This window comes from Hyaena hyaena, unplaced genomic scaffold, assembly GCF_003009895.1.
Source record: "Hyaena hyaena isolate Hyena2069 unplaced genomic scaffold, ASM300989v1 scaffold_1402, whole genome shotgun sequence".
Classification (NCBI taxonomy): domain Eukaryota; kingdom Metazoa; phylum Chordata; class Mammalia; order Carnivora; family Hyaenidae; genus Hyaena; species Hyaena hyaena.
This window is the reverse complement of record NW_024082031.1, coordinates 112,615-137,382: the sequence shown is the minus strand read 5'-3', so window position 1 is coordinate 137,382 and position 24,768 is coordinate 112,615. Positions and strand designations below refer to the sequence as shown.

Here is a 24,768-nt window from a genome sequence, read left to right as displayed (position 1 = left end):
AGAGACCGACTACAAGCAGGGGAGGGGCAGAGAGAGAGGAAGACACAGAATCCGAAGCAGGCTCCAGGCTCCAGAGCCTGACGTGGGGCCCAGACTCAAAAACCTAGAGATCATGACCTCAGCTGAAGTCAGACGCTTTACCATCTGAGCTGCTGAGGCGCCCCACTATTAGATTTTTTAAAGAATGGTTGAAACTCATAAAGTAGTGAATATTTTTGGTTTTTTTTGTTTGTTTTGGAAAACATTGAATAAGAATGTAAAAATTATGAATGTAATGGTTAATGTATGTTTTCTTTCTTTCAAGTCTTGATACATCATCAAAAATATAGTCTTTCCAAGGTGGCTTTTAAAACACCTCTCTATCCTTGTTCTGTAAATGTTTGGGTGCCCAGCAGATATTATGCTGCTGCTTCAAAGTAAGTATATATATTTTTAATTCATTTTGTTTGCTTTCATTTAAAATTTTGATTAAAAAACATTATGCTTTGTCCCATAAATATGTACAGGGACATATAGTTGTGAAAGTTTATAATTTCTGTTTCTTTGACCTTTTATAGTCTTAAAGGAAAAATATGACTTATTATAATAATACTTAATATATATTGAACACTGACTTTCAATAATTATTTTCCACAGCTACTTTATGTGCAAGTTTGTTATTATAATGTTCTGTTTTGAGTTGAAAAGCAAGGCACTGATAGATTAGGTAACTTGTCTAAGGTCACAGAGCTGGTAAGTATTGGAGCTAAGATTTGTGACATAATAAGAAATATAATATTGGTCTCTGCTCACAGTGCCTGAAACAGAGCTCCTAAAAACCCTTGTAATTTTCTGGGTGATAGGAGCATCTTTTGTTCTAACAAGGCAGATCTTGGTGGGCTTTTAGATGAGGGCTAGTCACCAGAAAGACCAAGCCATGATTAGAATCTTTCAGCCCCACCTGTCATCCAGGGAAGAGAGAGATGCCAGAGATTGAGTTCATAATTGATTATGCCTCCATAAAAATCCCAGTACTATGAGGTTCTAAGAGTTTCTGGTTTCTGAGAGTTCTGGATATATATGTGTGCCAGAAGGGTGACCCACCCAGACCCAGTGGGAGGACAAACTCTTGTACTACAGATTCTTCTGGACCTTCCCCTGTGTCCCTGTTTGACTGTATCCTTTATCATATCTTTAATTATATAATAAACTGGTAAATGTTAGGTGTTTCTTTGAGTTCTGTGAACTGTTCTAGTAATTTATGAAAAATTTGTGTAGGGGGTCACAGGACCCCTTGATTTCTAGCCATTTGGCCAGAAATACCAGAGGCCCTCAACTGCAATTGGCATCTGAAGTGGGGACAGTCTTGTGGGACTGAGTCCTTAACTTGTGGGATCTGATGCAAAATCCAGGTAAATAGTAACAGAATTGTCTTCAATTGTTGGTTTGTTGGCTGATGTCAGGTAATTGGTTGGTGTAGGAAAAAAAAACCCATACATTTAATGTCAGAATTGTTTCTTATTTAACTGTTTTCCTTGTTCTGCATCTTGTTTGCTTGCTTACTTTTAACCTAACAATGTATTTTGGGGGTGCCTGGGTGACTTGGTTAAGCATCCGACTCCTGATTTAAGCACAGGTCATGATCTTATTGTTAATGGGTTCAAGACTCACATCGGGCTCCTCCACGCTAAACAGCATGGAGCCTGTTTGAGATCCTCTGTCTTTGCCCTTCCTCTGCATATGCTTTCTCTTTCTCTCTCAAAATAAATAAACTTAAAAAAAACCCAAATGATATATCTTGGAGATAGTTTCAGATGGAGCTGTCTAGTTATTTTTTTTTAATTGAGGTATAATTGACACATAACATATTAGTGTCAGATGGACAACATAATGATTCAATGTTTGTATATTTTGGGTAATCCCCACAGCAGTAAGTCTAGTTAATATCCATCACTATACAGAAATGCACTTTCTTTTCTTGTGATGAGAGCTTCTGAAGAGTTACCCTCTTAGCAATTGTCAGACAGACAATACAGTGTTATTAACTATAGTCACCATGCTGTATATTACATCTCCATGATATTTTATTTTATTTAAAAATTTTTTTAAATGTTTTATTTATTGCTGAGAGAGACACACACACAGAGTGAGCAGGGGAGGGTCAGAGAGAGAGGGAGATACAGGATCTGAAGCAGGCTCCAGGCTCTGAGTTAACCATCAGCACAGAGCCCGATGCGGGACTTGAACCCACGAATGGTGAGATCATGATCTGAGCCGAAGTCGGACGCTTAACTGACTGAGCCACCCAGGCGCCCCTGTTTTTTGTTTTTTTTGTTTTTTTTAATCAGGATCTGCGACAGGGTGGAGAGGCTTATGCTTGTTTCCTTCTTCTCTTGTTGTCTGGAATCTCTTCACTTCTCTGTGTATGTGCATATCTTGCCAGTGGCAGATCCTGAGGCTACTTGATTATCTCTGACCCTGGTTCTGTTTCTCTGTTGATAATAGGTTCTTTTTTCATGTATCTCAAAATTTTTTGACTGTTGAACATCTTGTGTAGAACAGTTGAAACCAAAGTACCTAGTATTTATGCCTGGGAATGCACATGTCTCTTCTTGTCACAGTGTTGAATCAGTCCAGTCAGAAGTTGAGCTAGGTTTTGGTTTTGTTGTTGCTATGGTTACCACCAGCTTCAAATTTCTGTACTTTACCTTGTGCTTAAGGTGGGGGCTGGGTTGCTGGAGGTTTTTCTCAGCATTCTTGTTTTATGTCCTGTTTTCTGCCTTGCCTGTGCAGCTGTGCCTCGGGGGGGGGGGGGGGGGTGTCTCTCTTCATACTCTTGCCCCTCCCCTAGTATAGATTGCTGTTGCTTATTAGTACCTGCTAGTCTGGTGATGGGTGCAGGAGGGATTTTCTGTTTTCCAGATCCAGCCTTTTGCTTCTGTAGACCCAGTGTGGCTGGATCTTGGGAATGGGGTTTTCTCAGTATTTCTGTCCCTTCTCCCCATATTTATTTACTGCATCTTGTGCCAGTGTCCAGGCCCTTCCCCAGCTTTACTGTACTGGTGAGGATACTGCGCTCAGGACCATTTCTTGACCTACCCCTAAGGGTAGAAGTTCTTTCTTCTCCCTACACACCTGTGCCCTACATGTTTTCAGGGTTACATGTCTGTCTGGCAGCAGTGGCTAACTCTGTGTCTGGGGAAAGCTTCCTAGTGTCTAGCTTGCTCCAGTCTTTCCTAGGAGCATCTAGTGGAGGTCTGTGGAAAAGACCTACAAATTGAGTGTGAACTCCCCTTGTGTGCAGATTTCCTAGGGAGTTTCTAGTAGTCTTAAAATTGTAGCTGATTTTTTTTCTTACTTGCTTTCCTTCTTCTATACCCTGCCATGGGTGAGAGTGTCCTGAGTATGCATAAGGAGTGGGCGTGGGGAATGTGGGCGGATTCTCCTTGGCTTTAAGGCTACTTGTTTGCCTTGTGATCTCAGCTTTGTGATGCATTCATGAAAAGTCATGATTTTACCCAACTCTCTTATTGTTAATACTCTTTCCAGTTTTAAATTTTATTAAAACATTTCTTTAATGTTTGTTTATTCTTGAGAGATAGAGACAGTGCATTAGCAGAGGAGGGGCAGAGAGAGACAGAGGAAGACACAATCCAAAGCAAGCCCCAGGCTCTGAGCTGTCAGCAGCACAGGGCCTGATGTGTGGCTCAAACAAACCGTGAGATCATGACCTGAGCTGAAGTCAGACACCCAACCAAGTCACCCGGGCGTCCCTCCAGTTTTTACTTTTTACTTTTCATTTGTTTATATTATTATTGACTGGGTTTTATTCATTTGGTTTTCATATTGTAAGTAAGCATAAGCAAAATTTCTGCATTTAGTTTCATGAATAAACCAGTGTCAGAGATATTGTGAATTTATTTACAGGATTACACTGAGAAATAAGATGGCCAGATGTTTGCATTCCGTTAATAATTACATTCTCTGGGCATTTTGTCGTTAGTTCTGTTTAGTTCAGTGTAGTTTGACAGAAGTTGTGTATCACCAAGTCCCCCAAATCCCATCCCCCAATTCCTCAATGTAAAGGTTTTTTTTAGCCTTGAAGGGACTTGGATCTCTGGGGTCACAGATCTCCAGAGGTCTTGAAGTGAGCTTTATTACAGCACTGATTTTTTTCTCATTTTATTTGAGTGTGACCATGGAATTATTTTTTCTTTTATGCTTTCGGAGTAAGGGACAGATGAGGCAGGGGGAGAGTTATTACCTGAGTAGTCTGTTATTACTCATTTAATGTATGTGGTTGAGGTACCACGGGAACTGCAGCTAAATTCTCTTTGATTCAGACTGCCAGGTATTTCTCCCTCACCTGACAAAAACCTTTTTAGTACGATTTATTTTTATTCCCCAAGAATCATAGTATTTAAGCTCTCTTGATAGGGCCTTACATTTGCATGAACAGCAGAGTTCTTTTGTATGTGATTCTAATGAGTAAAGAGAGCCATTTTTTGAAGGGTCGTGGAAAACTGGCATCTGGTCTATAAAAATTAATTATTTACAGATTTGGTTCAATTGTGTGTGTTTTTAATTTTGGAAGAAAGTGTTTTTTTAGAGTCCTATTTGATCTGTGTTATAATGTATTATGCTTCCCTCCCCCCCCCCCCCCATTTAATTAAAACCGTGTTCTAGGGTGCCTGGGTAGCTCAGAGCATCCAACTCTTCATTTCAGTTCGGGTCATGATCCCAGGGTTGTGGGATCCAACCAGCCCTGTGTCTAGCTCTATGCTCAGAAAGTGATTCTCTCTCTCTCTCTCTCCCTCTGCCCCTCTCATCTGCTTGTGTGCTCTCTCTCTAAAGTAAAATAAATCTTAAAAAAAAATAAAATAGGGACATCTGTGTGGCTTAGTTATTAATCATCTGACTCTTGATTTTGGCTCAGGTCAAGATCTCACAGTTGGTGAATTTGAGCCCCACATCGGGCTCCATGATAGGATTCTCTCCTTCTCTCTCTGCCCCTCTCCAGCTCATGCACATGCTCTCTCTCTCTCTCACTCTCAAAAATAAATAAATGAACATTAAAAAACAGAACAAAACTGTGTTCCCATTTGTAACTTAAAAATATTTTTCCTGAACCACTTCAAATATTTTGTGAGACAGGGATCAAAGTAGAAATCAGTAGGGGTGCCTGGTGCTTCAGTTGGTTAAACGTCTGACTTTTGGACTTTTGGGCCTGCTTTGGATTCTGTGTCTCCCTCTCTCTCTGTCCCTCTCCCTCTCTCACTCTGTCTCTCTCTTTCTCAAAAATAAACTGTTTTTTAAAAGTTAAAAAAGAGTATAAGTAAATTGTTGTATACTCTCAACTCAGTTTCTTTATGTATCAGACTTCTCTTGAGTTTTGCAAATATTTATTAATTTAAGAATCATATTTCAGTCCTTGGGAATTTGATTTTAATTGCAATTTGAATGGACTGGTTCAGCCATGATTACAAATTTATTGGTGAAATCAACATTTATGTAAAGTAAATCTATAGGTTACAGCTAGGACATTTATTTGTTTTGTTTATTTTAGATGGAGATTTATTTTATTACCAAAACAGACGCTCTCAGGGCCTCTGGGTGGCTCAGTTGGTTAAACATCTGGCTTTTGGTCTTGGCTCAGGTTGTGGTCACACAGTTTGTGGGTTTGGGCCCCAGTGCGCTGGCAGCATAGAGCCTGCTTGGGATTCCCTCTCTCCCTCTTTCTCTCTCAAAATAAATAAATAAACTTAAAAAAAAAAAAAAAGCGCATCTTCTCCAGGCTCCTTCTCTTATTGGCCTCCCTGTTCTTTTACTAAATATAAAATAAAAATGTGATTTCTCTAGTTTGGAAGGTTCAGAATTTTGTGGGCTACTTCCAAAGTAGCTGTTGAGGTGTGTTGCATGCATCCTCCTGGGCACCTGCTTAGACTTGTTGCATTCAGTCCAGAAGAACACCTGTGTCCCATTAAAAATGAGTATTATCATTATCTGCTATTCTGTTGAATTGCTTGTTAGCTGGGAGGATGCTGTTAGTTGTGGTAATAAGGATTCATTGAGTGCTAAGGGTGAAAATGGAATTATACATTGAATTGGATTTTTAGTTTCTTTTTTCTTTTTTTTAATGTTTATTTTTGAGAAAAAGAGAGAAAGAGAGAGACTGAGCGAGTGAGAGGCAGAGAGAGGGGGAGAGAGAATCCCAAGCAGGCTCTGCACTGAGAGTGTGGAGATTGGTGCAGGGCTCAGATTCACAAAGTGTGAGATCATGACCTAGGTCAAAATCAAGAGTCAGTGGCTTAACTGACTGAGCCACTAAGGCACGCCTAGTTTCTTAAAAAATAAATAAATAATAAATAAATAAAAAATTTACCATCATCTATTTCTTTCACATAAATTTTATAGGACCCCTTAATAGTTTTCTGTTGTGCCATAACAAATTACCACAAACTTTGTGGCTTAAAACATCCCAAATTTATTATCTTGCAGTTCTGTGGGTCAGGTCAGCCACAGATCTCACTGGGCTAAAATCAAGGTGCCAGCAGGGCTTCTTTCCTCTCTAGAGGCTCTCTGGGAAAATCTGTATTCTCTGTCCATTCCCACTTTTGAGAGGCTACCCACATTCCCTGGCTTGAGAGCCCCTCCCTCCATCTTCAAAGCTAGGAATGGCAGATTCCCTTTCATGCCCAAATTTCTTTTGTCACTTCCCATCACTGTCACATGCAAGTGGGAAAGGGGAAAGTTTCCCTTCTTTCAGGCACTTGTGTCATTAGATTGGATTCCCTGGATTATCTAGATAATCTCCCCATCTTGAAGTCTTAAGCACATCTGCGAAGTCCTTTTTGCCATGTAGATATAACATCTTTGAAAAGCCATTATTCTGCCTACCTCAGACCCAAATCTTTTTCTAGAATATTATTTAACTAAAGCTTTATGGTTAAAAGATTACACGTGTGATTTGAATTAAAGCTGAGATGTATATTATCTCTAGCTGTGTCTTTTTTTTCCTTTTTCTTAGCTTCAAACTCTTACCTGATATTACCTGTTGAACATATTTTCCTAGGTATTTTGTAAACACCTTCTTATCTTTTGTTATATATCAAACCACTCAAGGTTATTTATCATTGCCCACACATCAGTGGCTCAGGTGATTTAATCTCTGGATGGGTGTCTCTTATGACCTTGGCTGGGCTTGCTGCACATCTGTGAGTCTGCAGGTCAGCTGAGAATTGTCCAATCTAGCCTGGGGCTCAAGCCTGTTTCACATATCTCTCCTTTTCCTGCCTTTGGGCTAGCCCAGGCATGTTCTTATGAAAATGGCAGAAATACAAACATACAAGTAGAAACATATGAATCCTCTTTTTGGCCTAAGCTTAGAACAGAAAAACTGTCACTTTTGCATATTATATTGGCCACATTCGTCATATGGCCAGTTGAAGTGCTAGGAAATATGCCCTATCCCATTAAGTGGGAGGAATTGCAAAGTTACTCAGCAAAGGGACTTGATTGGAGAGAGGGGATAAAGAATTGAGGTCAATGATGCAACCAGCTCCACACCCAAACTGTCTGTTGCTCCAAACTGAACTCATCTCTCTGACTACTTTCCTCACAAGAAACTTGTTTTACTTTCATTTCTGGTCTTAGTGATACTGTTCTATGCCTAGTCACACAATCCAGAAACCTAAGAAGTATTCTAGAGTCTTCTCTTTCCCCCTTTCTTTTTCTGCATTATTTTCTTTGTGAATATCTAATCTCTTATCTTCAGCCTATTACCATCACTGCTCTGGAAACTGCCATATCTTCTTGGGAAGAAAGGGAAAGAATCATTTTTCTATTGTCTACAATCCAGCTTCCTTCAAATCCATCTCTAACACCATAGCGGGAATACTCTATACTGGAACTACAGATGTCACTCCTGTTCTGTGGCTTCTTATTGTCTCTAGCAAAGGCCCTCTATCATCTTTGATGTTTTGTGCCTTCTGCTTTACCCTTTAGTTCAGGAGCCACTAAAATATGGCCAGTGGGCCCAAAAATCTGGTCTGCCATCTATTTTGGTATGGTTCATGAACTAGGAATGGTTCTTACATTTTTTAGTGACACATGAAAATTATGAAATTTAAGCCATTGTTCATAAATAAAGCTTTATTGGAACACATCTACACTCATTCATTCTTCAGTGTCTGTGATTGCTTTCACATTACAGTGGCAGAATTGAGCCATTGAGATAAGTGACCATAAAATATTTGCTGACTGGTCCCTTACAGAAAAATTGTGGCCACTTTTGCTCTAGTCAGTTAGAATTTATAATAGCTTTCTGTATGTATTTATATTCTATCTCATGACTCAGTACTTTTATTATGTTGTTTCTTTGGCTCTTTATTTTTTTATTTTTTAATTTAATTTTTCTCTTGCTACTTTTAATGTTCTTTTTTTTAAGTTTATTTATTTGTTTTGGCAGAGAGAGAGAGAGAGAAAGAGAGAGCAGGCGTAAGTAGGAGAGGGGCAGGGAGAGAGAATCCCAAGCAGGCTCCACACTGTCAGCACAGAGCCAGTCACAGGGCTTGAACTCATGAACCAGGAGATCATGACCTGAGTGGAAATCCAGAATTGGATGGTTAACTGTAATCCAGAGTTGGATGGTTAACCACCCAGGTGCCCCACTCTACTTTTTAAAATAATAGCTTTATTGAGATATAATTTACATACCATACAATTCGCCTATTTAAAGCGTACAGTTCAGTGGTCTTTAGTATATTCACACTTTTGCTGCCATCAACAGTGTCATTTTTAGAACATTTTTGAAAACTTACAAAACCCCATGCCTGTTGTCATTTACTCCCCATTTCTCCAACTCACTCCCTCAGCATTGGACAAACACTAAATCTACTTTCTTTCTTTTTTTTTTTTTTAATGTTTTTTTTTTTTTATTTATTTCTAGGAGAGAGAGAGAGACAGCGTGAGCAGGGGAGGGTCAGAGAGAGAGGGAGTCACAGACTGAAACAGGCTCCAGGCTCCGAGCTGGCAGTCAGCACAGAGCCCGACGCGGGGCTCGAACCCACAAACTGCGAGATCATGACCTAAGCGAAAGTCGGAAAGTCAGACGCTCAACCGACTAAGCCACCCAGGCGCCCCACACTAAATCTACTTTCAGTTTCTATGGATTTGTCCATTCTTGATGTTTCATGTAAATGAAACCATATAATATATGGTCTTTTATGACTGGCTTCTTTCACTGGCATAATGTTTTTAAAGTTCATGCTTATTGTAGCTTGTATCAATACTTCATTCCTTTTCACTGCTGATTGATATTTTATTGTATGGATATACCACATATATGCATCCATTCATCTGGGTTATTGGACATCTGGGTTGTTTTTACGTCTTGGCTGTTTGTAGTCCTGCTATGAACATTTGTGTACATTTTTTTGTGTGGTCATATGTTTTTGTCTTTCTTGGGAATATACTTGGGCTGATTCTTCCTAATCCTTCGAGAATTGATGTTAGGGTCATCTCTTCTAGCACCCTTCCCTAATTTACTAGGTTGGCTTAAATGTATTCCTTATGGCTCTGGTCCTGATAACACTGTCAGAGTACTTACCCATTGTATTGAAATTATCTGTTTGCATGTCTGTCTCCTCTACTTCTCTAAATTTCTGGAGAGCAGCCTCAGTGACTTATCTAACTTTGTATCATCTGCAAACAGTACAAAAGTTCACTTAATATTTGTTGAATTAGAAAACCTGTAAAGCAGTCTATGCTTTTCAATGAAAGTAAACTTTAAAAAAATTAAAATAAACTTTATATTTTGTTATTTTTTCTGTCTTACATTCATTGACTTTAAAAAAAAATGTTTCTTGGGGTGCCTGGGAGGTTCAGTTGGTTGAGTGTACAGCATCTGCTCAGGTCATCGTTTCATGGTTTGTGGGTTCAAGCCCCACATTGGACTCTGTGCTGTCAGTGTGGGGCCCAGTTCGGATCTTCTGTCCCCCCCTGCCCCTCCCCCTCCCATGCTCTCTCTGTCTCAAAAATAATAAATAAATATTTAAAAAATAATTTCTTAGACTATGTATTAAGTAACTGATCTTGAATTTATCTTTTTTAAAGGCCTGCAAAGAACACAAAAAAAGGTGTAAAAGACAAAGCATCAGATGAGAAAACAGATGAGATAGAAAAAATAAAATCCTATCCCTTTATGGAAGATGAACCAGAGGATGATGTCTACTTAAAGCGCTTATATCCAAGGCAGATACACGAGGTGGAAAAGGCTATTCAGTTACTTAAGAAATTTCAAATTCTAGACTTTACTAATCCAAAGCAAGGTGTTTATCTTGATTTGACACTGGATATGGCACTGGGGAAAAAGGTATGTAGACTCCATTAAAAAACATTTATTTGTGAACAGTGGGTGTATGAATTGCTGTTTCTTAATTTTTAAAGTTCCTTGTTCTGTGTAGTAATTTTTAGAAAATCTTATGCTCTTTCTATACTTCAGGATGAAAAATGTTTTGTTTTTATTTTCAAAATATAAAATATAATGTTGAACATACCCTGCAGAGTTGAACATGTATCTCCTATGCACCTGAAAATCACTGGGACAAATGGCAGTAAGTTTGTGTTAAAATTAATTGAGATATTACTATAACTTTGAGAAATGACTTAAGCTGCCTGGGCATCCTATTCCTTCACTGCAAATGAGAGTTTTGGATTAGCTCAGTTGCCTCAGGTGTTTTCCATTAAGTCCTGTGTTGAGACTAAGTTTGCATGGATGGGGTGTGCCAAGCCCCGCACTCTTGCTCCAGCGAAAACCTATCTGCATTGTTTATATGCAGTTCCATGGAAGACTTTTGTTCATAAAACTCTAAAAGTAGTAAAAATACTGAATTAGAGTTACATTCCATTACAGTTCTAAATTTTTTAAGTGTTTCATTTAAGAAATCTAATTTTCTTAGAAGCTATATTTTAATTTTTATTCCGAGGTTGTCTTTTTTTTGGTCAAACTGGAAGGTACAGGTTTTTGAATACAACTGAACAGCCTCGACAACAATAGTTGAGCACTTAGGAGGAGGAGTACAGTGTAGTGCTTAAGAGAATGGGCTCTGGAGTCAGATTACAGTACAGGTCAGAAGCCTGGGGTCACCACTTACTTGCTCTTTCTTTGACTTTGGGCTTCTGGTTTAACCTCTTCATATCTATTTTTCTGTCTCTTTATAAAGGGAGATAAAATGCGAGTTCATGCAGTTTTCTTTTTAATTTTTTTTTGTCTTTATTTTGAGAGACAGAGAGAGCGAGCGGGGGAGGGGCAGGGAGAGAGGGAGACACAGCCCATGGACTGTGAAATCATGACCTGAGATGAAGTCGGATGCTCAACCGACTGAGCCACCCAGGCGCCCCCATGCAGTTTTTAAGAGGTTTAAATTAAATAATGCATGTAAAGGACTTGTTAAGTGTTTAATAATCACAGTCAACATTTATGGAAACTTCCTGTGTACCAGCCACAATGCTAAGTGCTTTGCATGCATTTTCTCACTTAATCCTATAATAATCTCAAAAGAGGAAGCTGAGACATAGAAACTGAAGTAACTTCTTCTAGGTCACAGAGTAGAGGGTAGAGTTAGGATTTGAATCGAGGTCTGTCTCATCTCTTAGTTCTTACTTATTAGAAACAGTTTATACTAGCCATGCTGTAATTTTGTTTTATAACATAAGTTACTGTGCTTTTATTTTTAAAAAGTTGTAGTATCCAAGATGATCATTTTCTCAGTCAACCATTAATATATAGTGATGATTCACTTATATGCAGAGTTTTTTTTGATAAATACAGTACAGTACTGTAAATATATTTTCTATTCCTTATTTTCCTAATAGCATTTTCTTTTCTCTAGTTTTGTTTGCTATAAGAATGCAATATATTATAAATATACATACCATACCAAATATGTGTTAGTTTACTATTTATGTTATGGGTAAGGCTTTTGGTCAACTGTAGGCTATTAATAGTTAAGTTTTGGGGAGTCAAGTTATATGCAGATTTTCAGTTATGTTGGAAGTCAGTGCCCTGAATCCCTGAGTTCTTCAAAGGTCAACTGTAGTTCATGATGAAGACTTTTAGGACCATAAGCTTCATTTCGTAAGTGAAAGCCACTTGTAAACTAGTAACATTGAAAGGGTACTGTTGTCTTCCTAAGACATTTTTTGTTTTTGATAGAGTGCTTGTACAACAAGCTAATATTCCCCCAGGGGGTGCTTTTATTGTGATTACTTACCATTAAAAAATTTACTAAAACCCTATTGTGACGTGTTAATGGCAAAGGAATGCCAATCAATAAAACTGAGTCTGATAATAAAATATGCTCAAGAGTTTGTACCCTCTTGTCTGAAACTCCCCTCCCCCCAAATCCTCAGGTGGTTATCACTATTCAAAGTTTTGCTGAAAAGGTAATCTTTCAGTCAGTTTTAATTAGGGAACAACACCTTTTCTTGACCTTAAAATTGCACCAAACCTGTGGGCCTACAACTTGTTTCTGTTTGAATTCTCTCTGAGTGATATGTGCCACAGGGCTAGACAGGTCCTTGGCTAGATAACTAAACAAATTAGTTCAGAGGCCCTGTAGAATCTCCACCCATATCAGTGCATGCCCTTATGTGTTTTGGATTTTCCAGCTGACTTCCCAAATAGGTCTGAAAGTACGGGGCAGTTTCAAAACAGTCCCACATAGAAGAGTCTTTCAGGCTTGGCAGTCTGTCTTAGATTTAAGGTTAATACCACGTAATTATTTAGAGCCAGTGGTGGAGATTAAGGATCTCCTATTGAGCAGATTAGCTGGATATTTTCTGTAGTCTACTATGCATAGCTATACTCCTGTCCTCCTTGATGGTGACAAAAAATTACATGTTCTTTTGAATTTAATTCAAGGTAGTAAACATTTATTGATATCCATCATGTAGAAAGCATTGTACTAGGAGCTCAGGAAGATATAGATATGCAAACACATCTCTTAATATATGAGCCACTGTGATGAATGATATAGAGATAGCCAAGTGCTGTGGCAGTTTGGAGGGAGAGAAAGTGATTTAGATTTTCATTATGGTTCCTTACAAAACAGATATAGTCTCTTATTTTTTTTTTAAATGTTTGTTTATTTTGAGAGAGAGAGTGAGAGAGGGGCAGACTGCGGGGGAGAGAGAATCCCAAGCAAGCACTGCACTGTCTGCACCAAGCCCAATGTGGGACTTGAACTCCCAAACTGTGATATCATGACCTGAGCTAAAATCAAAAGTCAAAACTCAATTGACTGAGGCACTCATATATCCTGAAATATAGTCTCTATGCTTTAAATTATAATTTGTGAATAGTTCTGGATTAATTAAAGGACAGATGATAAAATTAAAATGTTGGAAATAAAACATCAGTTTTGTTTTTTATAGATGTGAGATATAGAAAGAGCATAAATGAATTTTTCATAATTGTTTTTCCATTGTTGTCTTTTTAGAAAAAAGTGGAGCCATTTGCCAGTGTTCTTAGTTTTCCGTACCCGTTTGTTTCAGAAATCAATAAAGTTGCTGTATTTACAGGGGTGAGTAATCTTTGTCAACTTTTTATATCATTTAATATTTTTTACATATAATATTAATCAGTGAATCAACTGAATGAGTAGTCTATTTACACAGTCTTATTTTTTCCATTTGAGGTTGTGTCATTAGTTTCAGAAAGAGCTAAACTAGAACATTAATTTCATCATCATTAATCTATCACATTATGTTTCTCACAAGAAACTGAAGAGAAATAGAGAATTTATTCATCCTCCTAGCTCCTGGTACCTATTCTAAGTCCTCTCCTCAAACAAAAACAATAAAATTATTATTATTTTTTAACAATAAATTTATTTTAAAGCAGTGAGTCCACTTAGTCCTGTGTAGACAAAGAAACCACACTTTTTCTTTCTTCTTAAAAAATTTTTTTTAAAAAGTTTATTCATTTTTGAGAGACAGAGTGTGAACGGGGGAGGGGCAGAGAGAGAGGGAGACACAGAATCTGAAACAGGCTCCAGGCTCTGAGCTGTCAGCACAGAGTCCGATGTGGGGCTCGAACCCACAAACTGTGAGATCATGACCTATGCCGAAGTAAGATGCTTAACCAACTGAGCCATCCAGGCCCCTCAAGAAACCACAGATTTAGAAATATCTAGTCTGGAAAGCCAGGAAACTCAAGCTTGTAACAAATAGTCATATGGCTCTTTGTCAATCTTCTTGTATTATAAAACATTTATTTGTAATGTATTTATGAATTTGTTTTGTAGAATGTTTTGATTATTCTTTATCTGCCTCACTTTCAAGGAAGAGATCTTTACTTTCTTTCCAGAAAAGTGTAGCCAAGAGCTGTCAGAATGCTACAAAACTTGAATAACTTAAGGGAGTGATACATTTTTACAGTAAAACCAAGTGGCATAAACAGAACATATAGAAAGAAAATAACTGACACTGTATATTTTTCTTTTGGATTTTCAGACAATTGGCTAAATTTTTTAAGGTTTTATTTTAATTCCGGTTAGTTGACATACAAAGTTATATTAGTTTCAGGTGTACAATATAGTTTTGATTCTATCATTTCTTAAGTAATTTTTCCTCTTCTATATTGGTTTGATAAGATGTCACCATTTAAATTAGCAAAACTAGATATATTTTAATCTTTTAGTTTTGAAAGATGATGTATTGAAGGCACTGAAGAGTTAAAAACATTTTTTTTGATGTTTTATTTATTTTTGAGAGAAAGAGAGACAGAGTATGAGCAGGGTAGAGGCAGAGAGAGAGGGAGATACAGAATCTGAAGCTGGCTCCAGTCTGTGAGCTGTCAGCACAGAGCCCGACACGGGGCTTGAACTCACAAACCATGAGATCATGACTTGAGCCGAAGTTGGAGGCTTAACCTACTGAGCCACCCAGGTGCCCCAGAAGGCACTGACGAGTTAGATTGGACCACTTGGTAGGTTCCTAATATGTCATTTCAATGTATTTCCTCATGTGTTAGTCAAGAAACACCTTAATCACCTACAAAGTAAACTTGTTCCAGATATAATATCTCTGATCCATCTGATCAACAGAGATGCATTTTTAATTAAGAGTAAAAACCACAGTTTTTACTTTGAAATGTGATATTATTTCTGACAAAATACTTGAGAGCAGACTGAATTTATTTAGAGACTGATGTTCAAACTATTGTATTTTGGTAGAATGCATCAGAGATTAAAATAGCAGAAGAAAATGGAGCTGCGTTTGCCGGAGGAACTAATCTGATTCAGAAGGTACAGTGTTGTTTCATGTTCATTAGTTATAGAAGTTGTTCTGTTATCTTTGCCATCCATTGATTTATTACATATGGAACAAAACCACTATGCTTATATCTTTTGATAAATGGTTAGTAAAGCTTTGTAGAGCAGGGAAAAATTTTCCTACTCTTCTTAGTCTCTTTAGCTAAGAAAAAACTATCCAGACACTCCGATATAAATTATGATTTACATTGTGATTTTTTTCCCCCTTGCTTCCTGTATATTTGTGAGAGTTTTGTGGGTAGACTGGAAAGGGTAATATGATTCTTTGTGGTTTTGAATGTGAGATTTAAAATGAAATTTAAATGGTAGCACCTTGAATATCTCTATTCATGATTTGAAGATCAAATATTTGTTTTCCTTCTTAGAGTGAAAAGTGTGATTAAATTTACAGATCACAAAGGATAGTGTCTGACCACTATGGTAATATGATACTTCTGATTACTGTTAACTTTTACTCCCCAACTGCTTCAGAGTGGTGTAGGCTCAGCAGGAGACCGCAAGTGGCTCTGTAGCCTGCCTGGAGAAAGTAAAGAATTTGTGGAGCCAGTTTGCAACCAAAACAACTTTTTTTTTCTTTTTTAAGAGGTGGGAAGAAGAGGCCCATTTACTTAAATTTGGGAGTTATTTCTGAAAATATAAGAGATTTTCTGTAACATTTTCTAAAATCTTCTCTTCTAAATTTAATCATCTAATATCTTTTGGTTTTAGAATAGGAGAAACTGATTTGAAAATTTATCTTCGTTCCATATTCAGAGTTTGATTTTGGGAAAGTTTGAACTGCGCCCTTCCTTTGGGATGTACAGCAGTGCTTGTAGTTTGTTGTTTGGAATACATCCCAAGAGTATTCTAAGTGTGGTAGGGATACTGCATTAAAAAATATATTTTTTTTTGCTTTCAATGTTTATTTTTGAGAGAGAGAGAGAGACAGAGTACAAGCAAGGAAGTGGCAGGGAGAGACACCGAGACACAGAATCTGAAGCAGGCTCCAGGCTTTGAGGTGTCAGCCCAGAGCCTGACACGAGGCTCGAATCGATGAACCGTGAGATCATGATCTGAGCTAAAGTCTGATGCTCAACTGACTGAGCAATCCAGGCACCCCTGGGATTCTGGATTTTTAAGAAGAGTCTCCAGAATGAATTTTGGGAGTATCACTCAAGGAAAATACAAAGAGATTATACTTTCATGTGCAGATTCTGCGTCAAAGTCAGAGGGTGGTACAGAGTTCTTTCTGATGGATCATAAACCTTAACTTAATAAAATTATTAAAATTCTTTTAATTTTTAAAAATAATATCACAAATTCTTTGGAATTAGAGAGTAGAGCTTAGTTTCCAATACAGAAGGTCGTAGAGTAGAGATTTCACATGCAGCTCTTTGGCATTTCAAAATCACCTCTGCTTTCGTATTTCTATGAATGAGAGTCCTGGGTTCTGGACCTATATTACATGTGTTTAAAATTTGGGTCTGCTCTTTATAATTTCATAGACTGACTGGTCCTCCCTAAGCCCTCTGTTTCCTGTCTGGGATGTGTGGTCAATGTTAGTACTGGCCTTTTAGGGTTATTGTAAAGACTGGATGAACTAAATCATGTGATCTGTTTAGCAGAATGCTTGGCACATGTGCTAAGTGCTCCTTTAATGCAAGTTATTACTGTTAAGGGGACCACAGGAAGTTATTTAGGGAGTAAAGAATTTGTAAAAATAAGAATAGTAACAAGAAGATAAAATTCCAGAATCTGCTTAATTTTGCCACGGTTCAAGATTTTAGGGTTTACTGTGTAACCCCAAACCAAGACTTTGAATGACATATTGTGGTAAATATTATATGTAAAAGTAATCATTGGTAAAAATATTTATTGTCTAGGCAGTATTATTCTAAAAAGTTGTTTATTTTGTAATCAATTAAATGTTTAAATGGAGTATATTGTAGTGGTCTATTAATTAATTTGGATGTTCGTCTGAATTAATTAAAACTGTCTTTTAAAAATTAAATATTATTCTTTTTACTATTAAAATGAATTTCAGTATAGATAAATTATAAGTGAATTTGTCTTCAACCAACCTATTCTTTTATTTTTAGTTATTGGAGGCAAATAGAATTTTAGTTTCAGTTCTTTGTGAAAATAATTATAGATTAGTTTTTTTGATGCTCTAAATTTAGGAAAGCAGTGTGGTTGCTAGTGGTTATTTGAGTGGTTATTAATTTTACATGTGATATATTACAGAATTTTCAACATTGTTTCCTCAGCTTTAATGGACATATGAATTCAATTTTGTAGGATTATATGAGCCATGTATACATCATTCCTACCTTCTAGTTTATTACACTTTTGCTTAAGAATTAAACCCAGTAAATGCTTTTTTTTCTTTTCTTCTCTTTCTTTTTTTCTTTAAAGGATGTGACTATTTTTAAAAAAGAACATCAGAAAATGTTTTGGTTCTAATGTTTTTCATAACTGGTAAATGTGTCTGTGGGATCTTTGTGTTTGAAGAAAAATTTTGCTTAATGTCTGCTTTCTAAAGTATAGGGAAATTACTACATTATACTTTATTTTTAGAAAGATAAAGCTTTTCATATAATCTAAGGTTATCTTTCTCCCCTGAATTTCAGATTTTGGATGATGAAATTCAATCAGACTTTTATGTAGCTGTTCCAGAAATAATGCCTGAGCTTAATCCATTAAAGAAGAAACTGAAAAAAAGATTTCCAAAACTAACTAGAAGTAAGGGAGAATTTTTTTTTATTGTTTTATGCTGTCAACAACTTTCTAATATGTATGTTATAAACCAAAATTGCTAATATATACATAGAGTAAATTATATGTTTTGGTATTTGAATTTCATGTTATGTAAGAATATGTGGATTTGATTTTTTTTCCTTTGGCATTAGTATTGGTAATCTAATAATTTGAAAACCTAGTTACTTTGTAATACTAGTTCTTTAAGTTTGGGCCATATTGAAGTTTGAAATTATTGGCACATACTTCCCACTGGGTATATTATCATTATACCAGTTTATACCTCTTTATCAATATAGTATGTGTACTCATTTATGGCAGCATTCTCTCTCTCTCTGTCTCTCTCCATTTATATACATACATATATATATAAATGCTTACCGTGTGCATGACTCTGCTGATGTTTCCCTTAAAGAACTTTCCCCTTATGGATATTTCCCCCTTATGAAATTTAGTGAGAGGTAATGTTACTCCATACATAGCCATATGTGCAGTATTGTATGATAAATTCACAAGGTACCAAAGGTGTTCAGTCCAGGAGGAATTTACATAGAAGTGGGGAAATCAGAGAAGACATGCTGAAGGAGCTAACATTTAAACTATAACTTGAGAGGCATCTGGGTGGCTCCATCAGTTAAGCGTCTGACTCGATCTCAGCTAAAGTCATGAAATCACAGTTCCTGAGTTCAGGCCCTGCGTCAGGCTCTGCACTGACAGTGTGGAGCCTGCTTGGAGTTCTCTCTCCCTCTCTGTCTGCCTCTACCCCACTTGTGCTTGCTCTCTCTCTCTTTCTCTGTCTCTCTCTCTCAAAATAAATAAATTAATTCAAAACAAAACAAAACAAAACAAAACAAAACTCTTTGACTTGAGAGGTGCCTGGTTGGTACCTGGCTGTGCATGACTCTTGATCTCAGGGTTGTGAATTCAGGCCCCACACTGGGTGTAAATATTACTTAAAAATAAAAATAAAATCTTAAAAAATAAACTACAACTTCAAACGGGTGGCTGGGTGAATCAGTCGGTAGAACATGTGACTCTTGATCTCAGGATTGTGAATTAAAGTCCCACCTTGGACATGGTGCCTACCAAAAAAAAAAACAAACAGAAACTGTACCTTGAATAATTGGATGAATAGATTAAGGGGAATATTATTTTAAATAAAAAGAATCTATTAATCATATACATTGAAGTAAGTCAGATATTATTTAGGCCATGTACATGAAAAATCAGTTAGTTCCCTTTGGCTTACAGTGAATAGTACCTGTACATTGAATGAAAGAGAATAATGGGAAATTATAGTGGAAAGGAAGATTGGTATCATATTGAGAAGGATCTTTTTTTATTTTAGAGTTTTATTTGAGGAATCCCTACACCAAACATGGGGCTCAAACTCATGGCCCCAGGATCAAGAGTCACATACTGTTTTGACTGAGCCAGCCAGGAGCCCTGAGAAGGATCTTGAATAAGATCCTAATAAGCTTGGAGTTTTATTCTGTATTTAGCAAGAATCCCTTAGAAGTTTTTAACATGAGGAGTTCCTTAAAACTTTAATAATCTAACGAGAGTTTGTAAGATATTTTGGCATGAATCAAAACTAGACGTTGGGAGACCAGTTTAGGCACAATTGTCAGAGACTAATAAAGGTAATGTTTAAAGTCTTCATAATGAGACTGCAGTAAGGAGACAAATGTCAAAGACACTAGGTCTTTGTGCTAATAGTTAGGAATGAACAATTTGAGGGGGAGAAATGGAGGAGTCAAATGATGGTGAAATGTTGAAGTCTTGGGATCTTCTAATAAGTTGATATTAATGGAAACGGAATAGATTTGGGAAGAAAATTGAGTTCATTTTCTTACATGGTTCGTTTTAGGTGTGCTGGAGTTTGGATAAAATTTTATAGTGTAAACAGAACAAATATTTTAAAATTGTTTTAGTAGACTATTCAAGTTCCAATTCAAGTTGAACTAAAGTATTCTTCTAAAAGTCATCATACATGAACCACTAACACTTACCTGATTTATAGATCATGTTCAGTACTGTAAGCAAATTCAAATGGACTCTCCAATTCTTTTCTTGTCCTAGAGTTTTGTTTGTTTATGTTTGGTAACTTGCATTGAATAACACATCCTTATTGGATATTGGACTGAGTTTGGTGGTTTTTATTAGGAATATCCATTACAGTAGTGTTTGTTGTCATGGAATCAGACTTCTTTCCTAACTTGAAACTCAACATTATTTTAAAATTTAAACCAGAATTATAGTTGAATTTGATGAAAATATTTCTTCATATTTTTTGTAGTTTCTAATTAAATTCAAGCTCACTAAACCAAACATACTAAATATAGTTAATTAAAATTGAAACTGGATACCAAATATATCAGTATCCAGCCATCTCCTTGCTTTGCATAGTGAACTCATTTTTCACAGAAATTAATTTTGTCACCTTTGCTACTTTATCCATTTTCTGAATAATCCTTTTGGCTCCTATTTTCTTTATTCTTTAGCCTTGGGTTTGTTTTTTTTTTTTTAATACCATTTGCATTATAAAACTTGAGACTATTGTTTTGTAGCCTGGAAAGTTTTCAAATACCTTATTTATTTCAAATAAGAAAAGTGTCCCTAATGTTTATTTTGGGGCACCTGGGTGACTCAGTTGGTTAAGCGTCCCACTTTGGCTCAAGTCATGATCTTGTGGTTTGTGGGTTCGAGCCCCGCGTTGGACTCTGTGCTGACAGCTAGCTCAGAGCCTGGAGCCTGTTTCAGATTCTGTGTCTCGCTCTTTCTCTGCCCTTTCTTCACTCGTGCTCTGTCTCTCTCTCTCTAAAAAATAAATAAAAACATTATAAAATGTTTATTTGTATTAATTGACTTTATTTCTAGTTTCATAATGAGTCATAGCTTTTGTATACCATGGTCACATTTTCTAGATATGTAGCCCCCACTTCCATTTGCTTAAACAAAGCATCTTGAAAAAAATAGACCTCCTTCTCTAACCTTTTCTTTTCACTCCCGCCCTGCCCCTCCGCCCTTCCAGGATCTGTTTAACAGTACTGGCAAAACATTTGTGTTCTTTAAACATGAAGACAAACGATTAACCTGTCAAAAATGTTAAAATGGAATACACCAGATGTGCATTAGAACAAATGAGGCTTGTATTATGCATTTTCAGAGCTTATTCCTATTCTCCTTGTTTAGGAGCATTTGCTTCCCCTTATATCCAACAAAAGACTTTAGGGTAAAATAGAATTACGTTTTGAGCAAATGGATGAAATTAAAAAACAAACAAACAAGTCTCTGCAGCTGAGCTCATTAGTTTCCCATTTTGTCTTACATTTTGTTTTACAAAGGGAGTGGGTGTAGCTGCCTTGCCTGGATTGAGTGTGCACATTTTGCAGCATGTTTAATCCTGCATTTTTATTCATTTTATTTTAATTGCTTACGTAACTGTAGGCAAGTTCTCTATTTTTCAAATGCACATTTGGCTTCTTTTCCTAGTATTCTTTCCTTAAAAAAACAATTTAACTTGCTTTTTAAATTTCTTGAAGAAATTGGGCTTCATTTTGCTTGCCAACAACCTTTTTTCCCCCAATGTAAGTGTCCTCTGAAATTCTTACATCTCTAATATAGATCTGTTTTATTGATATTTTAGATTTTTTATTGCTAACCAACTTTTTAGCACTTACTAGATAAAAATATAAGTATGAAAAATATCTTGATTTAGTGGAATTAGTTTTTTATTATGTATATTAATGCATGGTGGCTATTGTGGTATATATGGAAACAGATGAGTTCTTTTTTTTTAATTTTTAAAAAATTGATTTTGAGAGAGTGAGCATGTATGACCAGAGGAGGGTCAGAGAGAGTGGGAGAGAGGATCAGAAATAGTTGAATTCTTTTAAACTATGCTAAGTTAATGGCAGGTAGATGGAAAAGGGACATGATTAGGAAATTGGATTCACTAATGTGTATTCCTCTTAATACATTGCTCTTAGAATTGAACATCAGTGATCCAGTTGGAGTCTTGACAAAAGATTATTGCAGCAGACTTGTCCAAAGAGTATTCACATATACTGAGTAGGACACTGTTTTCTGTATGAACATTGGTGTTGTATCATATTTGAGAATAGTGGATGTAAACTTATTGAAACCTAATAGGATGTATTTTTAACTCATAGAGTAACACGCTGTACTTAAGAGTACAGCATGCATTATCAAAACACTTAGAACTCTTTGGTTAAATGAAGAAAAATGCTAAGATTGAGAGAATTTTTGTCCAATAATGAATTTGAAAATTTTCAGTATTTCTCCCCTCATGTATTAATTTAAAAACTATTGGGGCACCTGGGTGGCTCAGTCAGTTAAGGGTCTGACTTCAGCTCAGGTCATGATCTCGCGGTCAGTAGGTTTGAGCTCCGTGTCGGGCTCTGTGCTGACAGCTCAGAGCCTGGACAGGCCTGTTTCAGATTCTGTGTGTCTCTCTCTCTGCCCCTCCCCAGTTCATGCTCTGTCTCTCTCTGTCTCAAAAATAAATAAACATTAAAAAAAAAAAAACTATGTGTGAAAGACTCCAGTCATGATTAGGAATAATTATAATTACTATAGATTAATTCTTGATATATTACAGCTGGTTCTATTACTCTTTCATTTACTTTACTCTAGCCTCCTTGCCCTTCCTCACACACACTGAATGTTCTCCCTTCTCTGGTCTTAGGACTTATGGGCCCATTTGTCTGTAATGCTCTTTGCTTATTTGCCTGGCTCACTTTCTCATTCAAATATCACCTAAATAGAGAGGCCCTCCATGACTGTCCTATAGAAACTATTATCCCCTACTTCCCATTATCACTGTACTTTTCATTATTGCAGGTTTATATGTTTTTAGGACATCACTCTTAGTAGCATTTTTATTTTGTTTTTGCTGTTACAATATCATTGACTGTACTCTCTATGCTGTACTTTTCATCCTTGTGACTTAGTCATTCCATACCTGGAAGCCTGTACCTCCCACTCCCCCTTTACCTATCTCCCTCCTCCCCTCTGGCAACCCCATATTGTTCTTTGTATTTATAGGTTTTTTCTACCAGTTTGTTTGTTTTTTTAGATTACACATACAAATGAAATCATACAGTATTTGCCTTTGCTTTATCTAACTTATTTCACTTATCATAATACCTCCTTATTATATCCATGTTGTCACAAATGGCAAGATCTCATAATATTTTATGGCTGAGTAACATTCCCATGAATCTATATACCATACTTCTTTTTCCATTCATGTATTGATGGACATTTGGGTTGCCTCTATATCTTGGCTATTATGAATAGTGCTGCAATAAACACAGGGATACATATATATGCTTTTTTAATTAGTGTTTTCATTTTCTTTGGGTAAATACCCAGCAGTGGAATTATTGGATTGTATGATATTTGTATCTTTAATATTTTGAGGAACTTCCATACTGTTTTCCAAAGGGGCTGCACCAATTCACTTTCTTACCATCAGTGTACAAGGGTTCTTTTTTCACCACATCCTCACCAGCACTTGTTATTTCCTGTGTTTTTGATTGTAACCATTCTTACAGTTTAAGGTTATAGCTCATTGTGGTTTTGATTTGCAGTTCCCTATGATTAGTGATGTTGAGTGTCTTTTCATGTATCGTTTGGCCCTTTTATCTTTAGAAAAATGTCTACTCAGATCCTCTGCCCATTTTTTAAAAATTTATTTTTATTCTTATTTTTTAATGTTTATTATTTATTTTGAGAGAGTGACAGAGAAAGCAAGAGGGGGAGGGGCAGAGGGAGAAAGAGAGGATCCCAGGCAGGCTCTGCACTGACCGTACAGAGTACAGTGTGGGGCTCAAACCCATGAACTGTGAGATCGTGACCTGAGCTGAAATCAAGAGTCTGGCGCTCAACTGACTCAGCCACCCAGGCATCCCCCTCTGCCCAGTTTTTAATTGGATTGTTTTTCTGCTGTTCAGTTGTGTAAGTTCTTTATGTATTTTATATATTAACCCACTATCAGATATATCATTTGCAAATATCTTCTCCTATTCAATAGGTTGCCTTTTTGTTTTGTTGATGATTTTCTTCACTGTACAAAAGGTTTTTATTTATTTATTTATTTTTAATTTTTTTTGTCTTTTTTTTTTTTTTTTTTACAAATAGTTTATTGTCAGATTAGTTTCCACCTAACACCCAGTGCTCATCCCCACAAGTGCCCTCCTCCATGCCCATCCCTCCCTCCCCCCCACATCCATCAGTCCTCAGTTTTTGTCAGCATTCAAGAGTCTCTCATGGTTTGCCTCTCTTCCTTTCCCCCACCATTTCCCCCCTTCTTCTCCCCCTTGTTCCTCAGTCAAGTTCCTCCTAATCCTCCTATACGTGCAAACATATGATATTTGTCCTTCTCTGCCTGACTTACTTCGCTCAGCATAACACCCTCAAGGTCCATCCATGTTGCTACACATGGCCAGATTTCATTCTTCCTCATTGCCATGTAGTATTCCATGGTTTTTATTTTTTGGTGTGGTCCCATTAGATTATTTTTGCTTTGTTTCCCTTGCCTGAGGTGAAGTATCTAGAAAAATGTTGCCTAGGTTGACATCAAAGAGATTACTGCCTATGTTTTCTTCTGAGAGTTTAACGGTTTTAGGTCTCACATTTATTTATTTTTTATTATATAAATTTTAGTTAACGTATAGTGCAATATTGGTTT

The 24,768-nt window shown here is 36.7% G+C and overlaps 1 protein-coding gene across 2 annotated transcripts in view; it reads left to right on the top strand.

The window, feature by feature from the left end:
• Positions 1–24,768, top strand: part of LOC120225428 (39S ribosomal protein L1, mitochondrial-like) — a 140,365-nt gene that overhangs the window by 56,284 nt on the left and 59,313 nt on the right. For both annotated transcript variants that reach the window (XM_039223630.1, XM_039223631.1), the window contains 5 exons: positions 305–416; positions 10,093–10,351; positions 13,479–13,562; positions 15,216–15,287; positions 17,924–18,035. In XM_039223630.1, the coding sequence (XP_039079561.1) occupies positions 305–416; positions 10,093–10,351; positions 13,479–13,562; positions 15,216–15,287; positions 17,924–18,035 (639 nt within the window). The remainder of the gene's footprint in view (positions 1–304; positions 417–10,092; positions 10,352–13,478; positions 13,563–15,215; positions 15,288–17,923; positions 18,036–24,768) is intronic.